Source organism: Mycteria americana, chromosome 7, assembly GCF_035582795.1.
Source record: "Mycteria americana isolate JAX WOST 10 ecotype Jacksonville Zoo and Gardens chromosome 7, USCA_MyAme_1.0, whole genome shotgun sequence".
NCBI lineage: Eukaryota > Metazoa > Chordata > Aves > Ciconiiformes > Ciconiidae > Mycteria > Mycteria americana.
Window position 1 is genome coordinate 39323865 of NC_134371.1, and position 23883 is coordinate 39347747.

At 44.0% G+C, this 23883-nt stretch overlaps 1 protein-coding gene across 6 annotated transcripts in view; it reads left to right on the forward strand.

Annotated features, from left to right (window-relative positions):
* The window catches only part of CEP350 (centrosomal protein 350), a 77659-nt gene extending 59342 nt beyond the window's left edge, over nt 1-18317 (forward strand). For all 6 annotated transcript variants that reach the window (XM_075507951.1, XM_075507950.1, XM_075507953.1 and 3 more), the window contains exons 31-38: nt 1511-1671; nt 2136-2275; nt 3071-3153; nt 3873-5953; nt 6946-7347; nt 7436-7582; nt 8764-8886; nt 14198-18317. In XM_075507951.1, the coding sequence (XP_075364066.1) occupies nt 1511-1671; nt 2136-2275; nt 3071-3153; nt 3873-5953; nt 6946-7347; nt 7436-7582; nt 8764-8886; nt 14198-14362 (3302 nt within the window). In that variant the 3' untranslated portion in view covers nt 14363-18317. The remainder of the gene's footprint in view (nt 1-1510; nt 1672-2135; nt 2276-3070; nt 3154-3872; nt 5954-6945; nt 7348-7435; nt 7583-8763; nt 8887-14197) is intronic.
* Nucleotides 18318-23883: the final 5566 nt, after the last annotated feature.

Genomic DNA, 23883 nt, shown 5'->3' on the forward strand with positions numbered 1-23883 from the left:
GTAGTTCGATTGTATTTACTGGCTGTTGTTGATGATTAAATCCTTCATTATGGTGGTTTGTTGTCTTGAGAAATGAGGTTGTTTAGCAAAATGTCCAGCTGTTCCTGCTAGCTGACCAAATAATACTGGTGACTTACTTTCTAGGATGTTCAGTAAAGCAATTGGTGTTTATGAGCATCCAAGCCTTTTGGTCCAGAAAACGTTATAGGTAATACTGAGCATTAGAAAAACAAACCAGCCAAGATCCTCCTCGTAGGAGCTGCAGTTGCTGCTATAGAAGAGGAAGGGGGACATCAGCCGCAGGGAGGAGCTCCAGTAAGACTATGTCAGATAAATATTTTGAAGAATTTTTGATACTTAATTGTGGAAGCACCAGTCTGGGTCAAGGATCTTGTGTTGGTATACATTTAAAACAAGAAACAAGTGAACGTAATCAGGTGGGCATAAAAGAGTAAGTAATGAGACACTAAGGTAGTCTCTCTATAAAGTCTGAGAGGTCTGCAAGACTAAGAGGTTGTTACAGCAGAAATAATGAAAGTAGCAGAATTGCTGGTAGAATGGGGTTATCGTGCAGAGAATGGATCTAAGTATCTGGGGACAGTGTCCCAAGGGAAAAGAGGTAGAACATCATCAGAAGAACTGGAAGACCAGGTTGCAGGTTCTGGGGATGGAGAGGAATGGAGGAGATCTTATTAAAATTACTAAGAATAATGATTAAGAAAAAAATTGTTCAGGTGGAAAATAGCTACAGTCAGTAATGGCATCGTAGGAGGATCTGTAAAATTGAACTTGGAGCAAAGATAGGCCAAGTAGTTTTGTATAAGCTATTATTGAGTAGTCCACCACATGCCTAAGCTCAACACTACCCCCATTCACCCTGAATAAATTGTCATCCTGAGGCCTGACAACAGTGAAAATCTCTGCATTGTTCAAATTGACTTTGCTTCCAACTGTTGACCAGTCAGCTCTCCATTTCATAGATGTATTTAGTCTAGGTAGCAGGAAATGGCCAGAAACCTAAACTGCTTTTGGAGTCCACTGTTGCAAGTAAAATTCTCATTAATGAAGTGTACCTTGTAGCTTGCAATTGTATATCATGATTGTAAACAAATAGTTCATATATGGTTTTGGTATGCATCTTTGAGTTGTAATATTTTTAAATATGTCAGAAAAAAATTAACTTCTGCAACAGCTGACATGATGAGCAGTTAATGAGGTAGCAGCATAAACATGGGCAGTTGATGTGAACAAGTTTGGTAACAAGTTACTGTATCAGAGCCTTTCTCTTCTAAATCAAATTAAGATGCAACACTTTTTCATATGTTCTGTAGTAGTGTTCTGAATCTGAGATCCCACTTTGAGTCTTATTATGTTAAGATTAACATGTTGACATTAAATTCTTTATTTTGTTTGGACCATATTTTGTATTTACTAAATGACTGTTCATTGCTTTGCATAGAACTGTTTTGTGAGGTGCAAGCTTACAAAGACTAAAACTAAACTTTTTCAGAAACCACATCTGATCAAAGTGACATTGAAGGACGGATCAGGGCCCTGAAGGATGAACTACGGAAAAGGAAGTCTGTGGTTTACCAGCTGAAAAAGGAACAGAAAAAAAGACAAAAGGAGAGACTGAAGGCCCAGGAAGCCAGTTTAATCAAACAACTGGAGGTTAGGAAAAGTAGGAAGAAGGGTGAAGTAAAGGACTGTTAGCCTTGGATAAATCATTATAGTACAGATGTTGCTGGCAGAATATTGTATCAACAGCTGTGAAAGACACATTATTGTGATACAAGTGTGACTGTGTTCTGGCTATTTAACTGTTTTCAATAATGAACCAGAGCCTTCAGGCAAAAATGCCATTCCCTTTCAAAATGTATATCTTTAATGGGTTACTAGCAGTGTTCAGGGGGCTTATGTATCCTAGCTTGGATTAAAGAATGATGCTCATGTAATTTGGTTTTGAAAGTAAAGTATTAAAATGTCTAGGATTCACAACTGTAGAGCTTTAGGAAGTTAAATAGATTGCTTTACAGAGAAACGGAGTGTATCCTTTATTCATTTAATAGGTTTTAATTGCTGAATTGTGCTAATGCTTTAGTAGACTAACAGCCGTAACTGTTTTCCATGTGCAGTCATATGATGAGTTTATCAAGAAGACTGAAGCAGAGCTGAGCCAAGATCTGGAGGCATCACCCACAGCCAAACCTCAGATTAAAACTCCATCCTCAGCTGCTGCTGAAAAACCTAAGATCAAGGCACCACCGTTCCATAGGTAACTGGGATTTCTTCTTCTTTTTGAGATTATTCTGAAACTGCAGGGAATGCTGTTTTAGCAGAAACCGTGAGTGCAAGGAAAGCTGGTAACTGCTCTTCCTTAAAGCACTGGACAGTGGCAGTATCCTGTTGACCAGTTGGCTGGTCTCATCAGACCCAAAACAGATAAGATGTACTGTCATTGTAATTGTACGCGTCTCGCTTTTGTCCTGCCCAGCCTCTCGGGTCCTATTTTCAAGTTCTTTCTGAACAATAATTTTCAATTGTGCAAGAATTGTGCCAAATGGTTGTATGGATTACAGACCTGTAATCCCATTTTTTCCCATTTTGGTCACTCGTTATGCCTGCCTCACTGCGTGAGGCAAACCATTCATCTTTGCAACTTAAATCTGGTTTAGATCTTAGGTTTTAAAAGGTAGAGAATTCAACTAACTTCTGCACTTTCTACTGTATTTTTAAGTGTTTCATTTTTTCCAGCAGATGGTGCAATTTTAGTGCGTTCAAGTAAAAAAAAAAAAAAAGTTATTTTCCTTATCTCTTTTTTGGCTACAAAAAAGGTTAGTTTGATTACTCTTCTAGAAAATTACTTTCCAGGACTTGCAGAACTCTCCTCTCTGTCCCCATTCCTATTTTCTAAGGTCACAGTATGTTGACAAACCAAACTGTTTATGTTATCATGGGTGTGGTATTATAATTATAGAGGCTTGGATTTCCATTTTTATCTATTAAAAAAACCCAAAACCAACACTCTAGTTGTAACCATGATTCATGCAATTTGATTTTTCAACTTTAGGCCTGAGACGGCTAAAAACTGGAAATCACTGACTGAATCAGAGCGATCCAGAGCATCTTTGGAATCCATTTCAGAACATGCAGGTATGTGACTGGAAGAATCTGTGCTACAGATGAAGATCTTCAAGACTGACTGTTTTAACCTTCTTTAATCTTCTCCTCCTTGATTTAAGAAGAGATTTTAAGAGAGCATGCAGACTCCATAAAACCATAATGATCAAGCTATATTTCTTACTATTTTTATTTAGTAGGCTTCTGCTTTTGCTGTTTCCTGTATATTCAGTATTTAGTTTTACTCTCGCTGAGGTTTGTGTGAACCATAATTATGTGACAACCTTTGTCCTTTCTTTTTTTTTCCTGTTCCTTTATCACTTGAGGAAAGTAAGGAAACCAAAAATAATGAAGGCTTTAGGAATAGACATTTAGGAATAGGGGGGTTTTGAGATACTTCTCAATGTTTTGCTGTCAATCATTATCTAATTATTATCTACCATTCTGATCTTGGTTGGTTTTGCAGCTTGCAAACAAATAACTGAGCCCTTACCTTGGGCTCACTATTGTATGGCATTATGAAATACTGGTACAAGGAACAGCATCAGAAAGAAAGCATTAGAACCCTGGAACTGAAACTATGTTGCTCATGTTCATAGGACAGCTAGAAATACATGTTTCCAAGGCACCAGTTTGTATCTTCTTTTAGCATAGAAAACTTGATGTTGATTTTGTTGCCTATGGTTGCAATTTTCAGTAAAACAATGCAGGGTATACTATCTGCTGTAATTCACTTTTTATTTTCCTTCAAGATGGTGTGTCATCAAGAACAGAGAGGTCTGCGTCTGTGCACACCAAGGTGGCTGTGACAGATCTGCATGCAGAAGAACCTTCTGGAACATCTTCCTCAGTTTTAATGTCGCCAAGGAGTTCCAGAGCAGGATCTGGTGATTCCTTAGATAATGTACCCTTATCATCTCTTCTCAAAGACATGAAAGACATTGGCAGGCTATCCTGTGGGTCAATGAAAAACGTGGTAAATGCATCCAATGATGAAGCTGCCTTCAGTCATAAATCTGAGATACAGGAAGACTTGGAATACATAAAGTCCGAGGAATATGAGATTGAAGGTTCTCATGTTAAGCCTTTGGAGAGTTCTGATGTCTTGTTGATGTTAGATAAAGAACAGGAGAGCTCACTGGACATCCTGCCAAAGAAAGTCCTCTGTTCTGAAAATGAATACCCTCAGAAGGAACTCTTTGATTTGGCTGTGGAAAGTCTTCATGGTACGGAAGAAATCTTAGAACAGAGACTGGCAGATAAAAATGCTGTAACTGGCCCAAGCGTAGAAGAGTCTTCTTGCAAACTGAGCAAATCAGCAGAGGAAAAAGGTTATCTGCTTTCAGAACAACTCTTTAGTCAAAAGGAGCCATCATACCTTGAAGACTTTGAAGGATCCTCCTCCAGAAAACAAGCATCAGTTGAAGAAACACTTCCTGGGGAATGTTACAAAGATGACTTTGAAGCATCTCTTCTCTCTCCTAGTGGGGATGCTCAGTCACTGACAGAGCGGTCACAGCACACACAAACCAGCAGAAGTAGATCCACCAGCCTTGGCAGTGATGGCGAAATCAGTGAATACCTCAGTGACAGGTCTCTCTCTCTCTCTGGCAGCATGCATTCAGAGAGGTTATTAGAACTTAAGTCCCCAACAGAACTTATAAAAAATACTGAACGCAGAGATGTGGAGCAAGAACGGGCCCCTACTGAATCACCGCTGTGGGCCTCTGTTTCGATCACAGAAGAAACGGATAGTTTGCCAAATTTCAACATTGGTGATAGAGTACTTGTGAGTAAAGTCCAGCCTGGAACATTGCGATTCAAAGGTCTGACTAAGTTTGCCAAAGGATTTTGGGCTGGCGTGGAGTTGGATAAACCTGAAGGGAACAATAATGGAACTTATGATGGTATTACATACTTTGATTGCAAAGAAAAGCATGGCATTTTTGCTCCTCCTCAAAAAATCTCGCATATTACAGAAAGTATTGATAGCCATTTAGACACAAATAAGGATGAAGACTCATTCTTCGATGATAGACTGGAGAAGCAACACCAAGCAGAGCAGAAAGACAAAGGAAGTTCTAAATCTAGCAAGGAGGATGAACCCCAGAGCAGAGATGCAACAGAGAACTATTCCCAGGATAAAGCTCCTGCAGACACAGCTGTTTCAGAATCCTCAGCTGGGGAAAGGGTTGATGAAGAGTCATCTTCTAAAGTGAACAGCATAAAGGAGATTTCTGTAGCTACTGAGTCACTTGCCGCAGAACGGTTAGTGGTGGATTATCTGAAACATGCTGTAAAAGAGGAGGCCAGCCTTGCTCCTCTCATTTCTGGTGCTGTGGATGAGATTTCCACTGTTCAGTTGGATGACATCTCCGATTTCCTTTCTGAAAAACTGGAGAGGCAGAAGACACTGGGGGAAGAATGTGCTGAAAAGTTAGATGATCTCTCTCCCGGAGTTGTGGAGAAGCCTGCAACTCCACTTCTGGATTTGCTGACAAAAGAAAAGAACCAGTTAGAAGCCCAGCTTAGACTACCGCTTAGAGAGGAAGAAAAGTCAAAAGACCAACTGGAAAAGGTCAGTTTGCTGACAGACAGTCTACTTAGAGATTTTGTGAAAGACACGGTCAATCAGCTACAGCAAATAAAGAAGGTCAGGAATGAGAAAATCCAGCTCAGCAACCAGGAGCTCTGTGATGTGAAGGAGGAATCCAGTACCCCATCCCAGCAGGTAGAAAAGCAGATTCCTGAAGGACTGAATAACTTTCTTCTAAGTTCCGATTTGGAAGATGAAAGAGAAGAACTTTCCTCTCCAGACATGTGTCCCAGACCAGTGAGTAACAGACACCTTGCACTGATTTTAAGAGTCAATTATTCCTTTCACTGATGATGATTGAATCTGAGGAATACAGCATGGCACCAGTCTGTGTTCTCCCAGGTTCTGTTGGGTGATGTGGAGATTGCCTGTATGTGTGTGTCTTACGTGTGTGTTCTCATGTATCCCAGTTCACAGCTCACTTTGGTAGCCCTACAGGCTGAAAGACATGTTTTGGCACATGAAAGTGAAAAATACTTCATTTAGGTTGTATTCTGCTTACATGTTCAATTTGTATTTAATCCTTACCCTCACTTTTTATTCTAAAAATGGCAAAATACAATAGACTGTAAACTTACCTCTGTCTATTCTTGATATGAAATAATCATCCTCAAACATAATTAGTTGCTGTGGAGGTCATTACGGTGTCAGACTGCTCTATCCACTGAACTAATATATCATGAGTAGTGGAAGTTCAAGCTTCCTCAGAACAACCATTAATGATACAGATACAGGACTTAGCCTTTCTGCTGAAGATCCCAGTAAACCTCTCTGCTTTGCCATTGATCTCAATATATTAGCATCACAGAAAGCTTCATCCCATTTCACCAGTGTGAGCTGGTCACTAAAACAGCCATCACCTGCTAAAAGCTTTTAGGCTGTTGATTTAGATCTGAGAGTGCTGGTAAATGAAGTGAAAAGTTGTATGTCACATTATCAGTTTTTAAACCACTCAGCCTTTCATAAACAGTTAAACATTAGGACAGATAGTGGGCAGGACGCACAGTCATTTAAGCTCTGTAGGAACCCTCTGAAAGCATTCATCAGGAGTGGTAGAAACTCCAGGTATTTGAACCAAAACATTTCTAATTTTACTGTGGGCTATTTATTTTTGTGAGTATTTGTGCATATATTGCCAATTACATCAGTAGAGCATTTAAAAATATAAGTTGAGTTAGACAACAGTGTGACACCACTTTTATATTTACTCTGTGGCTCTTAATTCACAGGAGAGTCCAGTGTTTGGTGCCAGCGGACAGGAAGAGCTTGCCAAGAGACTGGCAGAGCTGGAGCTCAATCGGGAGCTCCTGAGTGTGCTGGGAGATGATCAAGACTGGTTTGATGAGGACTATGGCCTGAGTTCCCGTAAGGTCCAGCAGAAGCAAGCTGAGGAACCAGCAGTGCTGCCCAAGGTAGAACCGCAGAAAGTGCCAACAAAGCCATGTGAGGAGCCTTTGGCGGTCCCTCATACTGCGGTGGAGGTGGAAGGTATGGTGCATGCAGCAGCTGAGGAACTCTGGAAACTGAAAGAGCTGGGTCATGATCTTCAAAGTTTCAGCCTTCATACAGATCTTAGTAGTACCCTCAAAGAGCAGGACACAGACATGATAAACAAGCAGGTTTATAAAAAGGTACCATCTTCAGGCATTTTTGTTCTTGCCCTTTGAATCTTTACCATGAACAACAAAAGCCTTAACTTTTACTTCTGTCTTTGTTAAGGTGGTATTTGATTTAACAAGAGAGATCTTTGGGGAAATCTTTGCTGAGGATCCTAATCTAAATCAGCCTATTTGGATGAAACCGTGTAGGATCGCATCTGCTTACTTTCGTCGAGTGAAAGATCCAAATGATCTGGATGAAGTCAAGGTAGGAAGAAATCTTTGTCATGCAGGGAAAGTGAGATGAAAAATACTGTACTGGCACTTGCTTGGGTGTTAAAAGATCATAACAGGTGTATCCTGCAAGAGACGAGTTGAGAAGAGAAATGGGATTACAAACCAGAAAGGGAGTTTGTCAAAATGGTCCTTTTTTACTGAACAGATCTGCTTCCCTGTCCTTTTGGCTGGTACTGGTTGCTTTTAAACCTTAGTCCTCTTTGCAGAGCTGCCAGGATGACCTTGGTCTTATAAAATTGGTATGCTGACAGGCTGCTGCTTTAGCAGATTTCAGTGGAACTCTGTATGGGTATATTGGCATGGATCCAACGGTAGGGTTGGGCCAAATGGGATGAGCTGGATCTTTTGCTCAGACACACCTGTGCCAGCCTCACTGAGGACAATGGGAGTTGCCCACAGGAACCCAAAATTTGACTGGTGAGGGCATTGTTGTATTTTGCAAGCCAGAGGAGGTCTCCTGTTACTGGTGGTAGTGCTCAAGAAAGGACAAAACCCCAAAAAGCTGGAGCTTGACTGGACCTAGGTTAAACTTGCAGGGCTTGACATTTGGAAAAAAACTGTCTCCCTGAAAGTGCTCAACAAAGAACCTGCCGTACAGCTCATCAGGACACAAATGAAGACTTCCACCTGTACTGTTTCTTCTGAAACTGGAGGGGGGGGGGGTTGACCGTATTTTGATTAACCTGCTGAAGATACAGCATGTTAACTGCCTAGAAAAGACAGAAATAGTATCTAGATTGCTCTGTTAGTTGAGAAGACTTTCAAAAGTGTGTGGCAGGGGAGAGCAGGGGCACAGGACAAGGACACAAAACTCCCACCCTGCTTTTCTTTAATATTCTCCCATAAAATGAATTGTCATAATCTCCTGTTTGCTGTACTGTTTAATTAAGTTTCTGTTCTCAAGTTTGTTACAGCAGTAGGTGTCACCCCCCCCACCCCCCCCACCCCCCCTTCTAGATTTAATAATTGTTCTGCCTGTGTAATGCTGCCTCAGAGACTTTCACTGTAACTTTCTTGCATACACCGTATGTCTCTTAGCTAAACAGAAAGCTGTTATGCATTCTGTAATGTGACTCTTCAGGGTAGGTACTTTGTGCATATGTTTCATTTCTTAGCTCAAATGTGATAAATCTCATCTTTACTGTTCTGTAGAGCTTCATTGCAGCTGAAGTACTGAAGTTGTTCAGCCTGAGGAAGGAGCCTAATCACAAAACAGACTGGCAGAAGATGATGAAATTTGGGCGGAAGAAACGAGACCGAGTGGATCATATACTGGTCAGTGGATGAAAATAAGCAATCATATCAGATACTGTCCACCATACTGAAGTGTGACATATGATTGTATTTTTCGGTATTTGATCATGCTGTTTAAAGAATACAAAGGGTACAGAAGGTCTTGATAGAAGGTGTTTAATTTTAGAGAGCACCCTATTGACAAAAACAGAAGTCTAGTGCCAGTGGAGTAAGGTGACTTGAGTAAATTCTCTGTTCATGCCTACTGATTTGACTGGAGTATAAATTTGCCCACTCCCAAAAGTTTAAAGCATGAATTTGCAGAAGGAAACATTGAAATATTTCACTGAAAGGAGAGTAAACTTTTTCTTTAGGAAGGGAATATGTTTTTCTTCTTTAATTTAAAATGTTCTTATTTTGAAGTAATATTGTTTAATTGGAGACTGATAACTTAATAGACCAGATCTGCAACCTCCCAGTTGAATCTGGTTAGCAAAGTTGTTGGGTTAGAGCAGCAAAGACTCCAGAGAAACAGTATGGGACATGATAATCCCTAGTACAAGGTAACCAGTCTGCCAGATGGTACTCACAGCTAAGGGTTTCCCCAAAGCTAAGCAACAAGTAGGACTTCTGCTCTTGTAGTACTTGTCATAAAGTAGTAAATGCAGCTGCCACTGGCGCAGAGGCAGTTCAGTGTTAAAACTGCGTAAGACAGAGCATGTCTGGCTGTGTACTAGTTCTTGAAAGTTACTTGTTGGCTTGTATTGCAGGATGATTAACATCTTTATTGGCTATAATCATGGTGAAGGTTCTGCTTGGGAATATGAGTCGTCATTAACACCGTGGTTCACTTAATTATACCTGAAATTGATTCCACACACGCAGACATATAAGTAACTTCGAGTCATGGGTCGTGTGGTCTTTTAATTGCCCATCAGTGGAAGGTTTCCAACACAGGCTTTTTCCCAGGGATTTAATTTTAATTGTATGTAAATAGAGTATCTATGTATAGCACCTGCATATCCTAGCATGCTTGATTCTGGGATACACTCGTTTCTGGGATATGGAGGCTGCTAAAGCATGCACAAAAAAGTCTTATGTTTAGATTCCTGAGAGAACTAATAGTACAAATATTATGCTTGTGTACCAATTTCCTAATTTCTTTGAACCACACCTGGAAAGAGAGATCTCTGATCTGCTGGATAGTTGCTCCAGTTATTAACATCTACAGCAAATCTTGGCTTTCAGTAAACAAGTACAGGAGGTTCACCTAGATGAAAAGATACTTTGTTTAAAACCAAGTTAAAGGAGCGTCTAGGTGTTTGCTTTCTTCTTCTCATGTCCCTTTGTGTTGCCACCTTTATCACGTGTATGCTGTCTGTGGTCAGTGCGAGAATCTCAAATGTACACATAGACTGAGGTGCCGCATTTCAGTACATCAGGGCTGCCTGCACCTTTCAAAACCTCTTTTTAAACTACAGCAAAGAACCCTCATATCTCCTTATTTAAGTTCAGGTGCTAACAATAGACTGTTTCCACTACTTTTTTTTTCACTGGGGTCTTCAGCCAAAACTCCCTCTGCTGATCTGTTTCCACAAACTCTACCATTGCTTTCCCTGCCACCCCCCTTCCCTTTTATCCGGAGCTTGAGAAAGCAAAGCTCACATGATACTGCTGAACCTATGTGTTTAGCTTTCGCACCTGAGAAGCCTGCCAACAGAGCGCTGAAAAGTACTTGATCTTCTGACCTGTTGACTTAAGGGCTAGAATGTTTCTCTCCATGCAGTTCTGAACTCTGCAACAAAGCAAAGCTGTTCCTTTCAAGCTGGCTTAATTGGAAAGCCAACTTCTGTGGTGCCCAAGATCTAAACCCAAGGGGAGTGCAACAGTAAGAAGAGAACTGAAGCCTGCTCGTATGCACAGTTGTGTATCTTAAGATTTCCAGGCACTCTGAGAGTGAAGAGCTGTGAGAATGCACCTGCCTGCCTTCCCCCTACTGGCATTCTTCCAAGGCAGTAGTTTATTTCTGGATTTTTGTACTTTTCAGTCTCCAAATGATCTAGTTACTCCTTAAATGTAGTTTGTTTTGCAGATATTCATGGTTTTGAATGGGAACCTTCAGAAATCGAAACTTACTAATTTACTTTCTAAAGTTTCCTTCAGATTATATTCTTTTAAGTGTTTTTTGATACTGTGGCATTTATTAGATGGCCAGCAGGATCATGCTGCCTCATTATCTCCTGATTTTTCTTTTGTGTGCATGCCCCCTTCTTTCCTTGAGTGTTTAAAAAAACCAAAGACACAAAAACCATACTACACAGCCTTCTGCATTGTGTCACTATTTATCTTTTCCTGTAGGATGGAATTCAGTTCCATTAAAACTGTTTTTTTCCTGACTTTGCCCAAATGCAGTTTCTCTCTGGTATAGAGAGCTTACTTCCTGGTATTAAATATGTGAAGTTTTACTTTTTTCATGAGAATGTGCAAGAACTTAAATGCTCTGCATGTACCGAAGACAATGCAAAGCCCACTTCCATGAAAGCCACAATAGTCGCCACATATAGGCAAACTATCTCCATTGCTTAGAAGCAGTTTGTAATAATACAACAAATGGATCAAACATTTCCCAGACAAAGCAGTCTCAACTGCCTCGGCTCAGATGTCTGCAGATAGGGCTGCAAAGCAGCAAGGCAGTTTCCACACGTTCTGAATACCTTATAAACAAGACTTGCCTGCAGCTGCAAATTGCACATTCTCTTGGTTTTCCAAAAGTATGCTCGAGGAAGTCCTCCTAATGCCAAAGGAAATTGTGCACTGTGCCTCTGAGAGAGGAATGATAGAGACAAGAGAAAATTGATCACTGATACCGTTTTTCTTTCTTGATCTTTCTGCTGCTATTTAACATCCAGCCTTTCTCTTCCTGGATCAAGTTACCTTGTCCTGTCCTGTTTACTTGTTTCTTTATCCCATGAATCTCTTCCCCCTGCCCCATCTGAAGCACAGTAAAGGAACTGTCCCATCATGGTGTTCCAGGTGAGACAGAATAAACAGCAGCTTAGTGTGGATCTGGATATTGGGGTTTGTTTAAGGGCCAGTGAGATCAGAGCTTTTAACCTGCTTTTACTTGCTTCCCCCACCTCCAGTGTTAGGTTCACTAGGTCTCGATTTCGCTTCCCAGCAGCGAGGTTGCTGCTGGCCTGGGAGGGTCAGGCAGAAAGTCGTTGTCAGTTGCTATTGTGCAGCTGCTCCTCGTTACCAGTCTTGGATATCATCAGTCAAGGTCCTTGGGCATCCCGGCATTTGTCTCCACCCACCTCCTTCATCTTCAGGATCTTCCCCCATTTCTAGGATCTTTCCTCCAGCCAGGATCTTTACCTTCTCCCTTTGGGGCCCCTGTTTTCTTTCCCAGACCACTTCTGCTTTTTGGGAACCCTTCTTTTTGGCACCACCTCTTCTTTTCATGACCCCTATCTCTTGCTTTTCCTCATCTAAATAGTCTGTGATGCAGACACACAACACATAATCAGCCTCTACATTGGTGCTTCTATCTTACGCCTCTTTATTGATGGGAGGACTGGGAAGTCTTGGGACATGCTGCTATTGTTTAGGCCAGGGTTTATCAAAATTTACAACCAGCACATACCAGTTGCAGGCAGCAAGCTTCTGCTTGAGAGGGAGTTCAGAAGTCTGTTTCAGACATTTGCCCCCATACAAACTTATACCGAATTATCTGCCACTTAATTCAATTTATTTTTCACCTACAACACTCGTTCAAAGTTTGATTGCCAATATTGTTACTTCTTCCTTATTAGTAAGAAGCATAATGAAACCATTAACACCTTATCTTTGACAGCCGTATGGGAAATGAGGGCTGTGCTGAAGAGGAGTGCTCACCGCAGTAGCACAGAGATTTGTAAGCACATAGCGTGACTCCTCCAAAGCTGTTTGCAGGATGAGATCCCTGCCCCTCTCCCCAAGCTCTTAAGAGAGGGAGAAATGAGCTGTCAGACTGAAACCCCATGTATAACTGAAGCCTTATGAATGGCTACAAACCCTGAAGCAGTGCCAGTTCCCTGGGGTTCCCATAGCAGCCTGTTCTTGGGCTTCACACTGTGTTTGAGTTATTGAATCATCATTATGCTACAGCAGCTGTCACCTTCAAAATGGACAAGTTTCTGGGCAGTTTAGCTTCAGGCGAAAGAGGGAGAGATGGTGTTGGGGCTATAGCTCTTGTACTCTCTTTAGATAATGACACTATTACATATTGATACTGGATTAGTGGATTTTCAGTATGTTTTAACCTTGTTTTGGCAGTGTCTAGGTGTCTGGCTCACTTGTCTGTGTGGACAGTGTAAATGTATTTTGAGTTCAGAGTGTAGGATTTACAGTCAGAGGAGCTTTCTGCTGAAGCTGAGCAGAGAAAGAGCTTTCAGCAGGTTTTCTTTGTCATTTTAAAATATGAGTGATGTTTGCACCCACTCTTTTCTCAAAAGTTTGAGCTTTGTTAGGATGTATCTGTGATACTGAAATGGTCACTTAGACAAATTTTTAATAAGTTCAATTGGAGATGTCCGGTTTGGAGAGACCCTTGATAAGACTTGATCTGGTGAATGAAATTATTTATTTCTGTCTGTTACTAAAGCACCTATTTGCCAGTGATCAGTAAAACAGGATTTTGCTTGTCAACAATTTAGGAATAGAAGGAAATAAATACCCTTTGAGTTACTCTTTTAGATGCAATGGTACAAAATTCCATTTGTAATAACGCTGTCAAATCCAACGAAGCATGGAGTAGTCTGTGCAAATTAGTTGTAATACTATCATACAACACATGCCAGCATTTTGTCTTCCTATACAGAAGAATTGGAAAAGTTAGTTATTTCCTTTAGGTTTTCTAATTCTTATTCAAATAAACTGAACTGCAGTAAAGTCTTTTCTTTTTCTCCTTCCCCTGTTCAAGGCCTTTGCATGATTTCTTACCAGTTTAAGCTTCATGGAATCAGCCTCTTGCAAATACACAATCAGGGACTTTTTTAATGGAGCTTCTGCTGTTGGCCAAGAATATCCCATTAGCTGAGTTCCTTCAAGTGAAAAACTTGTGCAGGAATATGAAATCCTTTAAAATGGATACTACAGTCAAAGGCAGAAAATGTTCATACAGTGAAATAGCCTGGTCCAAATAGATCTGTGTTCATTTTGCTATTCCAAGCGTTTCCTGTAATCTCTTACAAAGACGGATACGTTGTTGGCAGATGCGCGCTGTTTTGGACTCTTTCTGGAACTTTGCAGGGGATATTATCCTAGAGCAACAGAATTGTAATGTTTGTTTTGCCTTTTCCTTTCTGACCTCCAGGTGCAGGAACTTCATGAGGAAGAAGCGCAGTGGGTGAACTATGATGAGGACGAACTGTGTGTAAAGATGCAGTTGGCAGACGGGATCTTCGAGGCCTTAATCAGAGACACTGTTGATGTGCTGAACCAGATAAATGAGAAACAGCGGAGACTGCTGCTTGTGTGACAGTGCTGAAAATAAACTTACAGCTGCGTAACCACTGAGTCATGGGCCTTTCTGACTCCTGACGTACTCTCCACCCTGCAAGCGCTGCTGCTGGACTTCCATGCGTCGAGTTTAAAGGCAGTTCAGATGTGACTAAAGGAACCTGAATTTGCATCTGCTGCCGCTAGAGACCTCGCACCAGATTTATTGTTTGGAACAGGCTGATCCCTCACTCAAGGCTGTATTGTGGAGTGCTCAAGACTGTTCGTGTGCCAATGCAGTTATGCCACATAACTGTCAGCAGCTGTCTGGGGCCCTGGCCTGGGGCTTTGACATGTTCAGCTTGTGCTCTGAAAGGGTTGGGTTAAGTTGGGATATTGGCTGCTTTGCTGGAATGGCTGTCAGCCATCAGTACTCAACTTGTCTTTAGAAATGTGAGTAATTTGGAGAAGAAACAGTTTGGTCAGATTTTGGTCATAAATGGAGACTTACCGTACTGAACAGTGTTATAATCTTAACACCTCTTCTCCTGCAGCCCTAACAATGTGCATCAGTTTCTTCTGCTCCAGAGCCCATTTAATTCCCTTCTCTGTGAAACTGATTTTCATGTTTCTTCTGTGATGTACCAAGTATGGTACCAGCCAGTCCAGGGATATTAGATGATGTTGCTTTCTGCATTCAAGTAAAGAATTCTTGCTGCTTTTCCTATATAACTTCCTTCAGTCCTGAGGTGGAGCAAGATAAAGGCCGCCTAATGTCAAGCATGAAAGATGAGCCCGTGGACAACTTTCCTCCTACCGTGTAGCACTACTTCTCTTCCTGGAGCACTAGCTGCTCCCAGATAATGGATACTCAGGATTTTCTCAGGCACAAGACATGCGGGAGTGGAAAAAGTTTCCTCACAAAAATTTGGCCTTCAATCCCGCAGCTTCTTCCCTTACTGTCACCGAATAAATCGGAGAAGCTGTTACTTGAACAGTTTAGAGAACAGAGTGTATTCACCAAAGAAAGCGGTGTCCAGTGCTTGACTGTCTGCATGTTTTGTGCTTGTGGGATTTTTATTTATTTTCAGATAATTTATTAAGTGGATTATAGGAGAGTGTCCTGTGCAGTTGGCTGCACTGTCTTACATTTTGAGACAGCCGAACTTGAGAAAGCATCTGTTCTGGAAACTTTCAGAGTCCCCTATTCTTCACAGAAAACCTCCAGCTTCTTGAGACAGATACAGGGGGGGAAGGTGAGAAGAACCAAACCTCAGTGACCAGGGGTGGGAAGCAAAGGCAGGACTAGGAATGGACCTTCACCTCACCTGGTTTGGAGACAATGGAGAGTTGAGGGGACTGAGCTGAAAAATGATGTGAAACTTCCCTGGTCCATCTGTTTCCTTCCTTTCCCAGAACTTCTAGGCCATGGGCAGCTGTTAATGGTTATTCAGTGCTGGGTTCAACTGCAGTGTCCTTCTGCTGAGTGCTTGTTCCTAACCTGTCCCTCCTATTCTTGTGTTTTTCTTGGAGGAACACAGACAATCTGGGATCGAATGTTGATGCCTTAATAGTAGACATCCCTGTTTGCTAACCTGGGACAAGACCCAGAGGAGAGTCACACTCTCCAGACATAGTGGAGTGCAGAAAGATGCTTTGAAGCCCCCAGAGGTGCCCCAAAGATGATGCAGCCCACAATAGGCGTGGCGAGGAGATCTCTACCATTTCGGTCATCTGCTTGGTTCTTGGGCTTCCCGTTATGCATACCTCTGCTACTGTTCCATTTTGTTTTCTCTTTTCCACCTTTTTTTTGGGGGGGGGGGCGGGGGGAGGAGGGGGGAGCTATCATTGGGATATTTGCGTTTTGCACAACGACACACAGCTGGTAATTCTTCAGGGACAGCACTGGGAAATGTTGGATTTGTCAGAGGTCCATGCAAATTCTCAGATGTAGTATTGCCAGCACCTCACTTGTGAGTTAATGGTGAGCCATATTCATGGGAGCTTAACGAGGGGAAGAACAAGGAGGAGGTCATCATGTATAGGAACACCTCCAATGGGCATATGCATGTCTGTCCTGCAGTAGTGGCCCCTCTGGCTGGCTGGAAGTCGGATGGTCTTGGTGGAGCATTGTTCAGCTTTTTTTCCTAAGTGATTCACTTGTCCACGTAAAATGTCATGATGCTGAACCAGGAAACTCTCAAATGCTTAAGACAGAAGCAAACTAAAGCTGCTGCATTTAATTGGCATGGTGTCACTGCCTCATATTCCCTTTCCTTGGTGTGTCTTCTTCAATAGCAAGGATTGCTATTTTTATAGGTAGGAATTATGGAAAGAAGGCAGAAACCTGCAGCATAGCTTTGTGGCTGGAGTATCAGAGAAATGAAGTTAGTTTCTGTTCTGTAGATACCGTGGCCAGTGTTGAGAAGGTTGCCTGCATCCCCGAGGCTTTTCAACTGTTCTGCGGGGCTGGCATGGCTTTTCTGGTCTGTCCACCAGCAGGGAGAAGGTTATACAGTTGGCCTGCCTAGGTGCTGGGGACCATTGGAGATCGTTTGCCTGTTGTCTTGCTGGCCTGGATAGCGCTGGTTTAGTACCCTCAACAGAAGTAGTAACCTATTTTTACAGCTGTTTGGGCGGAAGGAAGCTGTGTCTAAGTAATGGCTTTATTCCTTTGCAAACATCACCATTTATTTTTGGTAGCAATCCTTGCTAGGAGCAACCCTAAAAACACTTGAACATACATGAGTGATCTTCTCAATACCTCAAGTGTGTTGAGTTACTTTGAGTCGAGTGTATACTCAAAACCTCAAGTGTGTTGAGTACTTGTGGACTGATGATTACCGCGATGAAGCAATGGTCTGTCTGGGCCATGGCTGGTAACGAGGAGGTATGGGGAAGCCTGGAGTCTCACAAACAGAGGCTGAATTCTTTATTTCTCTCCTTTCCCCAACCTTCCCATTATAAGAACAAGATGATATTTCTGGGTCCTGGTTATCTTGGTGCAACCACATTGGAAGATTCAAGGCTGAGACATTTTTCTGAGACCCGTAAGCTGTTTGGGGCAGTGGCTGTCATCACTGGGGAGATGCGGTTCCCTCTTCAGAAGGATCTCGGTGCCAGGTGGGAAAGCCCAGGCTTGTGAGGACAAGGAGCGCGAGTACCTCTCTCACAGCAGGATGCTCCCTGAGCCGAGCTGTGGAATATCAGTACTTCTACCTTTCAGAAAAGGCTTGTTGCTCACAAGGTGGAACGAGGGATTGAAAAATCCCATCTTGTTCACTTTCCTTTCTTGAAAAAGTGGCCTTAGCTTTTTGCAATACTTGAATAAGTGTGTACCTGCAGAAGATCTTCAGTAGCACAGTGATAGAGACCTTTTAAGTGACTATTCTGCGAGGAACTGCGTGCAGTTCCTACTTTCATATCCCTTTGCTACCTTAAAATATTAGGAAAATAAAGTACTTTTCAGCAGAGAAACAGTTGAATCTTATAAGGTATTTAGTGCATCTGAAGTGTTTACAAATCAACTAAAATGGAGAAAAGCAAACTATTGAACTTATTTGTAATTTAAACATTAAATGCAAAAATATATACAGATGAAAGAGGAATACTGTAATTAACTTGCATTTACTAGTTTTTTCCTTGACTTTGCAGAGCCTTTTGATATACATTTGCAAAGCCGCCTTTTGGGAGGCTCTGTCTCCCTGTGTACTGTGTTGTGGAGATGCTGAAAAGAAACCCGTTTACTGTGTATGTGTAAATAACCTGGTAACTTGGTTTTTGGGCCAGTTTCAGCTAATGTTCACATCCAGAACAGCTTTGCACAGTAGACAGACCCAAGGATGTGGAGGGGTTGTTGGTTTGGGTTGTTTTTTTTTTTTTGTAATTAAGAACTGTAAAATAACCAGGGTGGTCCCTGTGTACACCAGTGTAAATATCTTTGGTAATTGAAATGTACTTTAAGAGAACAAAATCTGTAAATAAACTGATTTATAAATTAATCTTGTTTCCTGGTTCTTTATAAAACGGAGTTTTATAATTACCCAAATGGTTGCTAATTCTGAAGGTGTCCTGGAAATTCGTCCCTTGTACGTTCCCCTCTCTGATGCTGTACTTGGGATGCCAATCACAGTCCACAAAATCCCATTAGAGTTGCCTTAATCATAACATTATTAGAATTTCCTTATTGTTAAAGCCAGGCGTTGATAACAGCAAAACCAGAAAATAGCATTGTGTAATCATTGCAGGAGTGCAGTGCATGATCTGCAGGAGAAAAATTACTCCTTGTACATGTTTGTTTAAAATAGGTTTTAAAAACTCATGGTTTAAAACATTTGGGGGGGAAGCTATTTTTATGCTAAATGGCAGTCTTGGAATTAAATTCTTCAGAACTTCAGCCTTGTTTCGGATCCCTCATTTAGGCTCCTAAATTGTTACAGCTGCTGTTACCAGCACTGATCACTTCTTCACCGAGGAGGCAAACATTGTTCCCTAGAAACTTTATATATTGGTGGAACTTTCTTAAATCTTTGCTGTTTCCTTTCCAGCAAAAAACACCAACCCTGCTTTAACACGTGAAAGGTCCCAGAGCTCTATAAGGGCATGGCTGAACAGTCACGGTGCCAAACCACAGGTGTGTGGGCATGTGGCGAACGAGTGGCAGTGTGAAATGTGTAAAACCAAGCGCGTTTATCGAGCCTCCTCAGTCCTACAGCCGCTGCTGCTCCTGTACCTCTGCTGTGTTTGGGTGCCATTTATTATTGTACAGCCCAGCAGAAAAGGCTTCGCTTTCCATTTACTACAGATGCCTACAAAACGCAGCGTTGGTCTTTCCAGCTTGGAGGATGCTGCGTGGCAGTCTACTCCTCACCACTCTTCTCTGCCTGGGAGGGGCGTATGCATCAAATGGGGGGGACCTTTGTGAACAAAACTGTTGCAAGGGCTTTGCGCTGTGCTGAGCAGTTGTTTGCTCTTTGCTTTTCCTTAGCAGAGGTACCTCATCATGGAGGAACACTTGCTGCACTCAGATTTTCATTATGGAAGCAGCTTTGCTGCAGTCCCACGGTGCCAGCGTGCAGTAGGAGTAGTCCTCAGCGGAGCATGCCGGGAGCACCGTCCGCAGCCCTCGTACAGACAGAGAAGCACGTTGCAGCCCTCTGAGCTCAGGGGGTTGAACCGGCCAAAGCGCAGCGGTAGGTCGTTTGGTGTCCAAAGGGCCGAGACAAAGTGGTGCTGCAGCCTCTGTGCTCTCATTACTGAGCAGCAGGAGAGCATCCGTGTTGCTGCTTTCCTCACCCTGCAGCGATTTTGCTCCACGAGTCCTGTATTTTCAGACAGTGATCTACTTGCAGCCGTCAGCATCCATCCCTGGAAGTGGCTTAGAGTGCATTTCATGTTGAAAAAAAAAATTGGTCTGTGCTTCTCTGGCTAAAGAACTGGCTTCCCTCTAAAACAGCTTGAGCGGTGGGAACGCTGCCACGGCACTCTGGCGAGTGACACGGCAAACTGCTGCATTGCTACTGCTGTCCTTGCCCAGGATGCCCAGTAATCAGCTTGATGAAGGCTCTCATTTCCTCATTTGCAAGTCTACGTTGCTTCACTTTGGCACTGACTTTCTACGGTGGTGTTTGTGCAACTCTTCCCAGAACCCTTGGAGCACAGTTGCCTTCAACAGCCATTTCACTTGTGGACCTGGTGAAACTCCCAGGTTGGGCAACGGCAGGCAGCCGCCTTCCCCACGGCACGCTGGATTGAGTGGGACTGTTTTGGTGCCTCCCTTCCCGGGTGCCTCCCTAGGGAGGTGGTACCAGCTGCGGCCATCCCATGCCCTAAAATGCCTGGCAGAGCACTGGAGCACTTGAAATGTTGACTCTGCTCCAGAAGTCACTGCGCCCTGCCTAGCACAAGGGCTTCTGCAATGTCCAAGCTCTCGTTAACACAGCCCTGAGAAGAAAAGGAGCCGGTGGGGAGCCACTGAACGCCGGCAGCTCTCTTCAGCGCGCAGGAAGGAGAGGAGGGGGGCTGCCCGGCCGCTGGCACCCAGCCCGGAGCACGGGCCGTTGGTGGGCAGGAATGCAGATGAGATGTAATGGAGTTTGAAAGCACAGAGCACTCTCTGGGATGCGGGTCCTGTGGGGGAGGGAAAGGCACCCTGTGAGGTCTGGAAACTGGAGGAAACAAAACCCGTAGCCCCAGCCCTGCACCTTCCTGCCTCTTCACCCGTAAGATCCAGCAGAAATTTTGGGAAAAGGAGGAGAATAGAGCTGTTGGGGGGCAGCAGCTCCATTCGGGAGGGTGAGGGTTGGGCAAGAGCAGGGCATGGGGGGCGATGTTTGGGGGAAGATGCCTTCTTTTGCCTGCCAGGTGTGCTGTGTGAGGATGGCCTGGAGCAGGTCTGGTTGGTTCCTGCTCTGAATGTTTCTCTTGGCTCTAGTTTTCCAGCCCTTTGCTCCAACTGTGCAAGACCTGCTGTGTCCCTTGGGCTGTGTTCCCTCCCTAGTGTTGGTTTCGGGTGGCTTTCTCTTGCAGGCTGACTTGGCTGTCAGCACCCTTGAAATCTACGCTGACTCGAACTAGGGTTTTGTCTGTGTGTTTGCTGGTTCTGGGGGGGTGTCCCAGAGATTTTTATTTTCTTCCAGCAAAATAAAGGAGGCTGCAGGGGATCCTACCCTTCATGTTGCTTGGCTTGAGGAGCTCATCGAGGAGCCTGGTCCAGTGTCCGTGTCCTGCTGCATTGCTCTGCGGAGGTGATGGAGCCAGTGCTGCTTGGTGAACCTGAGATTGGGCACACCAGTCCTTGGCAGGTGAGACCTTGCTTATGTTGCAGGACTACTGCCACAGCAAGAGAGGAGTGCTCCGTTGTCATCTGTGTGGTATTCTCAGTTTCATGCGCTGCAATTAAACCAGCTGCCAAATAATGATGTGGCAAATCTGGGCGGTGTGGCCTCCTCCGATCCACTCCTGGAAGCTGGGCAGATGAGCTGCAGTGGAAAACATCTGCTCTGTGCATCCTGGGTCATGGTGATGATTTATGACTTTAAGTAGATCTTAAATTCACAGGTAAAATGTTTCCTACCCAGACATACCAAAGATGGCACCGGTTCCTCCCAGTCCCCCCAGGTCCCTCCAAAAAGAGCAAGGGCAGCATCGCTGCTGTCCTTTCAAGCAGGGATGAATCAGCAGAGGGTGAATAGCAGAAAGGGGCTGGTATTGCTGTAGTCTCTCTGCAGACACGAACTACGTGAACACATTCATCACATCCTGAGAATGCACCCTGGATTTTCTTTTACGTCTATTGTTATTACAGGCTGGTTGGGCTTGAAAGGTAGAAATCAACTGCATCCGACCAAGCCTGTCTCGCGTAGTCGGCGATTCCCAGCTACCAGTGGGGGCTACAAGGGGCTTTCCTGGTCTTCATAGGTGTGAGCCCAGCAGAGCCGATGCTGGGTGTGGGAAGAAGTTGGGGTTCTCATCCACTCCATGTGTTATTCCCTGTCTCAGCAAAGCCGCAGAAGCTGGCAGGTTTATCGCACAGACGCTGCCAAAGGTCTTGTCTGAAACTGTGTCTCAGTGGAGGTGTGACTGGTGCCACCAGTGGAAAAGTGCCACCTGGACTGGAATATCCCAGCTGACTTCAGCATGCTGGGAGGTGACAGGTGGCACAATTTTCACTCGCTCTCTGAGGCTGTTTGGAGATGCTAATTGGGGAAATGGGGCTTTTTCTTTTATTTAGAGAAGGACCACACTTTAAGTGGTGCTGTGGTCCAGATCAAGGAGGGCTTCACTGAGTTCATCAGTCCATCTCATGAGGGCTGGCAAGAGACAGGAAAACTATGGAGCCTCCTCTGCAACTGTTATTTCCGAGGCACTCACAGGGGAATTGGATGCGAACTTCTCTGAATGGCCTCCAGAAAGCCAGGGCCGGGTGACGGGGTTGCCATGATTGTATCATGAGTCTTGCATTGGTCGCGTGTTTTTCTTGGAGTCAGTTCCTGGAATCACACAATTAGGTAGGAATGTGTTCTTTAATTTTCAAGGAAGAAAGTCCATTTTGGGATGTCCCTGTCCCCGAACCTTCACAACTAAAGGGAAGCGAGAAGGTCCTGGGTCAGCTTACCTGGCCATTTTGAGCTGTTGGTGTTTTGCAGTCAGATTCATGCTTTTAAAAATGGACAGTAGAAACCTTTCCCCAGTCTCTGAAGCATGTTCAGTAGTCCTTTCCAGCACTTCAAGGGCTGAATACATAAAAACCCAACTGTTCTTTCCTCGTCTCCTCTCTCACCCAGCACAGAGGCGATCAGAGTAGCTCTTTGTGTCTGAAAATGATCCATTCTGGGTACACAAAACAAGTTCTGCAGGGCTTAAATTATTTTGGTGAGATCTCAGCAGCCTTTGAGGCTCTCAGCCTGTTGGTGTTGCCCACACCTCATTGACTTCAAGGAGATTCCTGCTGACTGTTAGTCTGGGAAAGGAGATTTGAGAGCTGATGAGCTTAATGAACTAAAGCTACCACTCAGCTGCTGCACAGGGACTTGTGCAGTGCGGGGACCTCTGCGGTGGTCCTTAGCCCATGGCCTTGCCACGGGGGAGCGAAGCACAGTTCTTCCCAAAGTTAAGGATGCTGAGCTGGGCGCTGAAGGCTTTGCTGTGCAGCGCAGCTGAAAACCAAGTAGCTTCCTAAATGTGCTACCAGAGCCTAAATCTGGGCTTTAGGGCTGGCTGGGGGCTCAGCAGCCAGGCATCCAGGGTCACCCAGCATCCATCCCCTGTGCTTTGCTGCCCACGGGCTCCGCTAGCAGTGAGGGGGTGCAAAGCAAGAGAGGACAAAAGGCAGGCAGCACTAGGAGGGCATTTCCAAAACCTCCCCAGACTTCTACTGCTGCTTGATTTTTTTTCATTCATCTTAGTTATTCTCAAATCCATCTTAAAATGGGTTGTTTCAAAATCTCTGCTTCATCTTTAGCTTTCCATGCCCATGCCCTGTCTCGGGGTGTTCTGCAATGAAAATCCAGTTCTTCCCAGTTTGAGGTGGAAGAAAAGCCTCATCTCTCGCTTTGCAGCAGGGTTAAAAGGAAAAAAGGCTATTGGGGCAAGTCCGTGCCTGGAAAGCCCCACACCCTGCCGGTGAGGGAGGCTGTTCCCCAGGCAGCGGTGGGGAGGGGACGTGCCAGGCTGGCGGCCAGGACCTCGGCAGCAGCTCCCCGGGCAGCCGGAAGCAGGAGCATCCCCACCCCGGGGCTTCGGGGGATGAGCAATGGCGTGGCTCACCTCAAAAGGAGCCGGAGCCCTGGGGTGTGGGCTCTTGCCCGTGTGCCTTCGGGTTAGATGCTGCTTTTGCATCTAAAAAAAAGGATTCAAGGAATTTGGGCTCCCTGGGAGGGAGGGGTGAGCTGGACGGGGAGGATGCCGGCAATTACGCTAGTGCTTAGCACCTCTCCTTCCCTGTGATAGCCTAATCAAGCTGACGAGCCCTTAAAGTAAGGACTTTAGCCCAAGGTAAAATAACGGTGATGACATTCCTAAGCACAGGGATTTTTGTCTTTTAATCGCCAGCTGGATAAA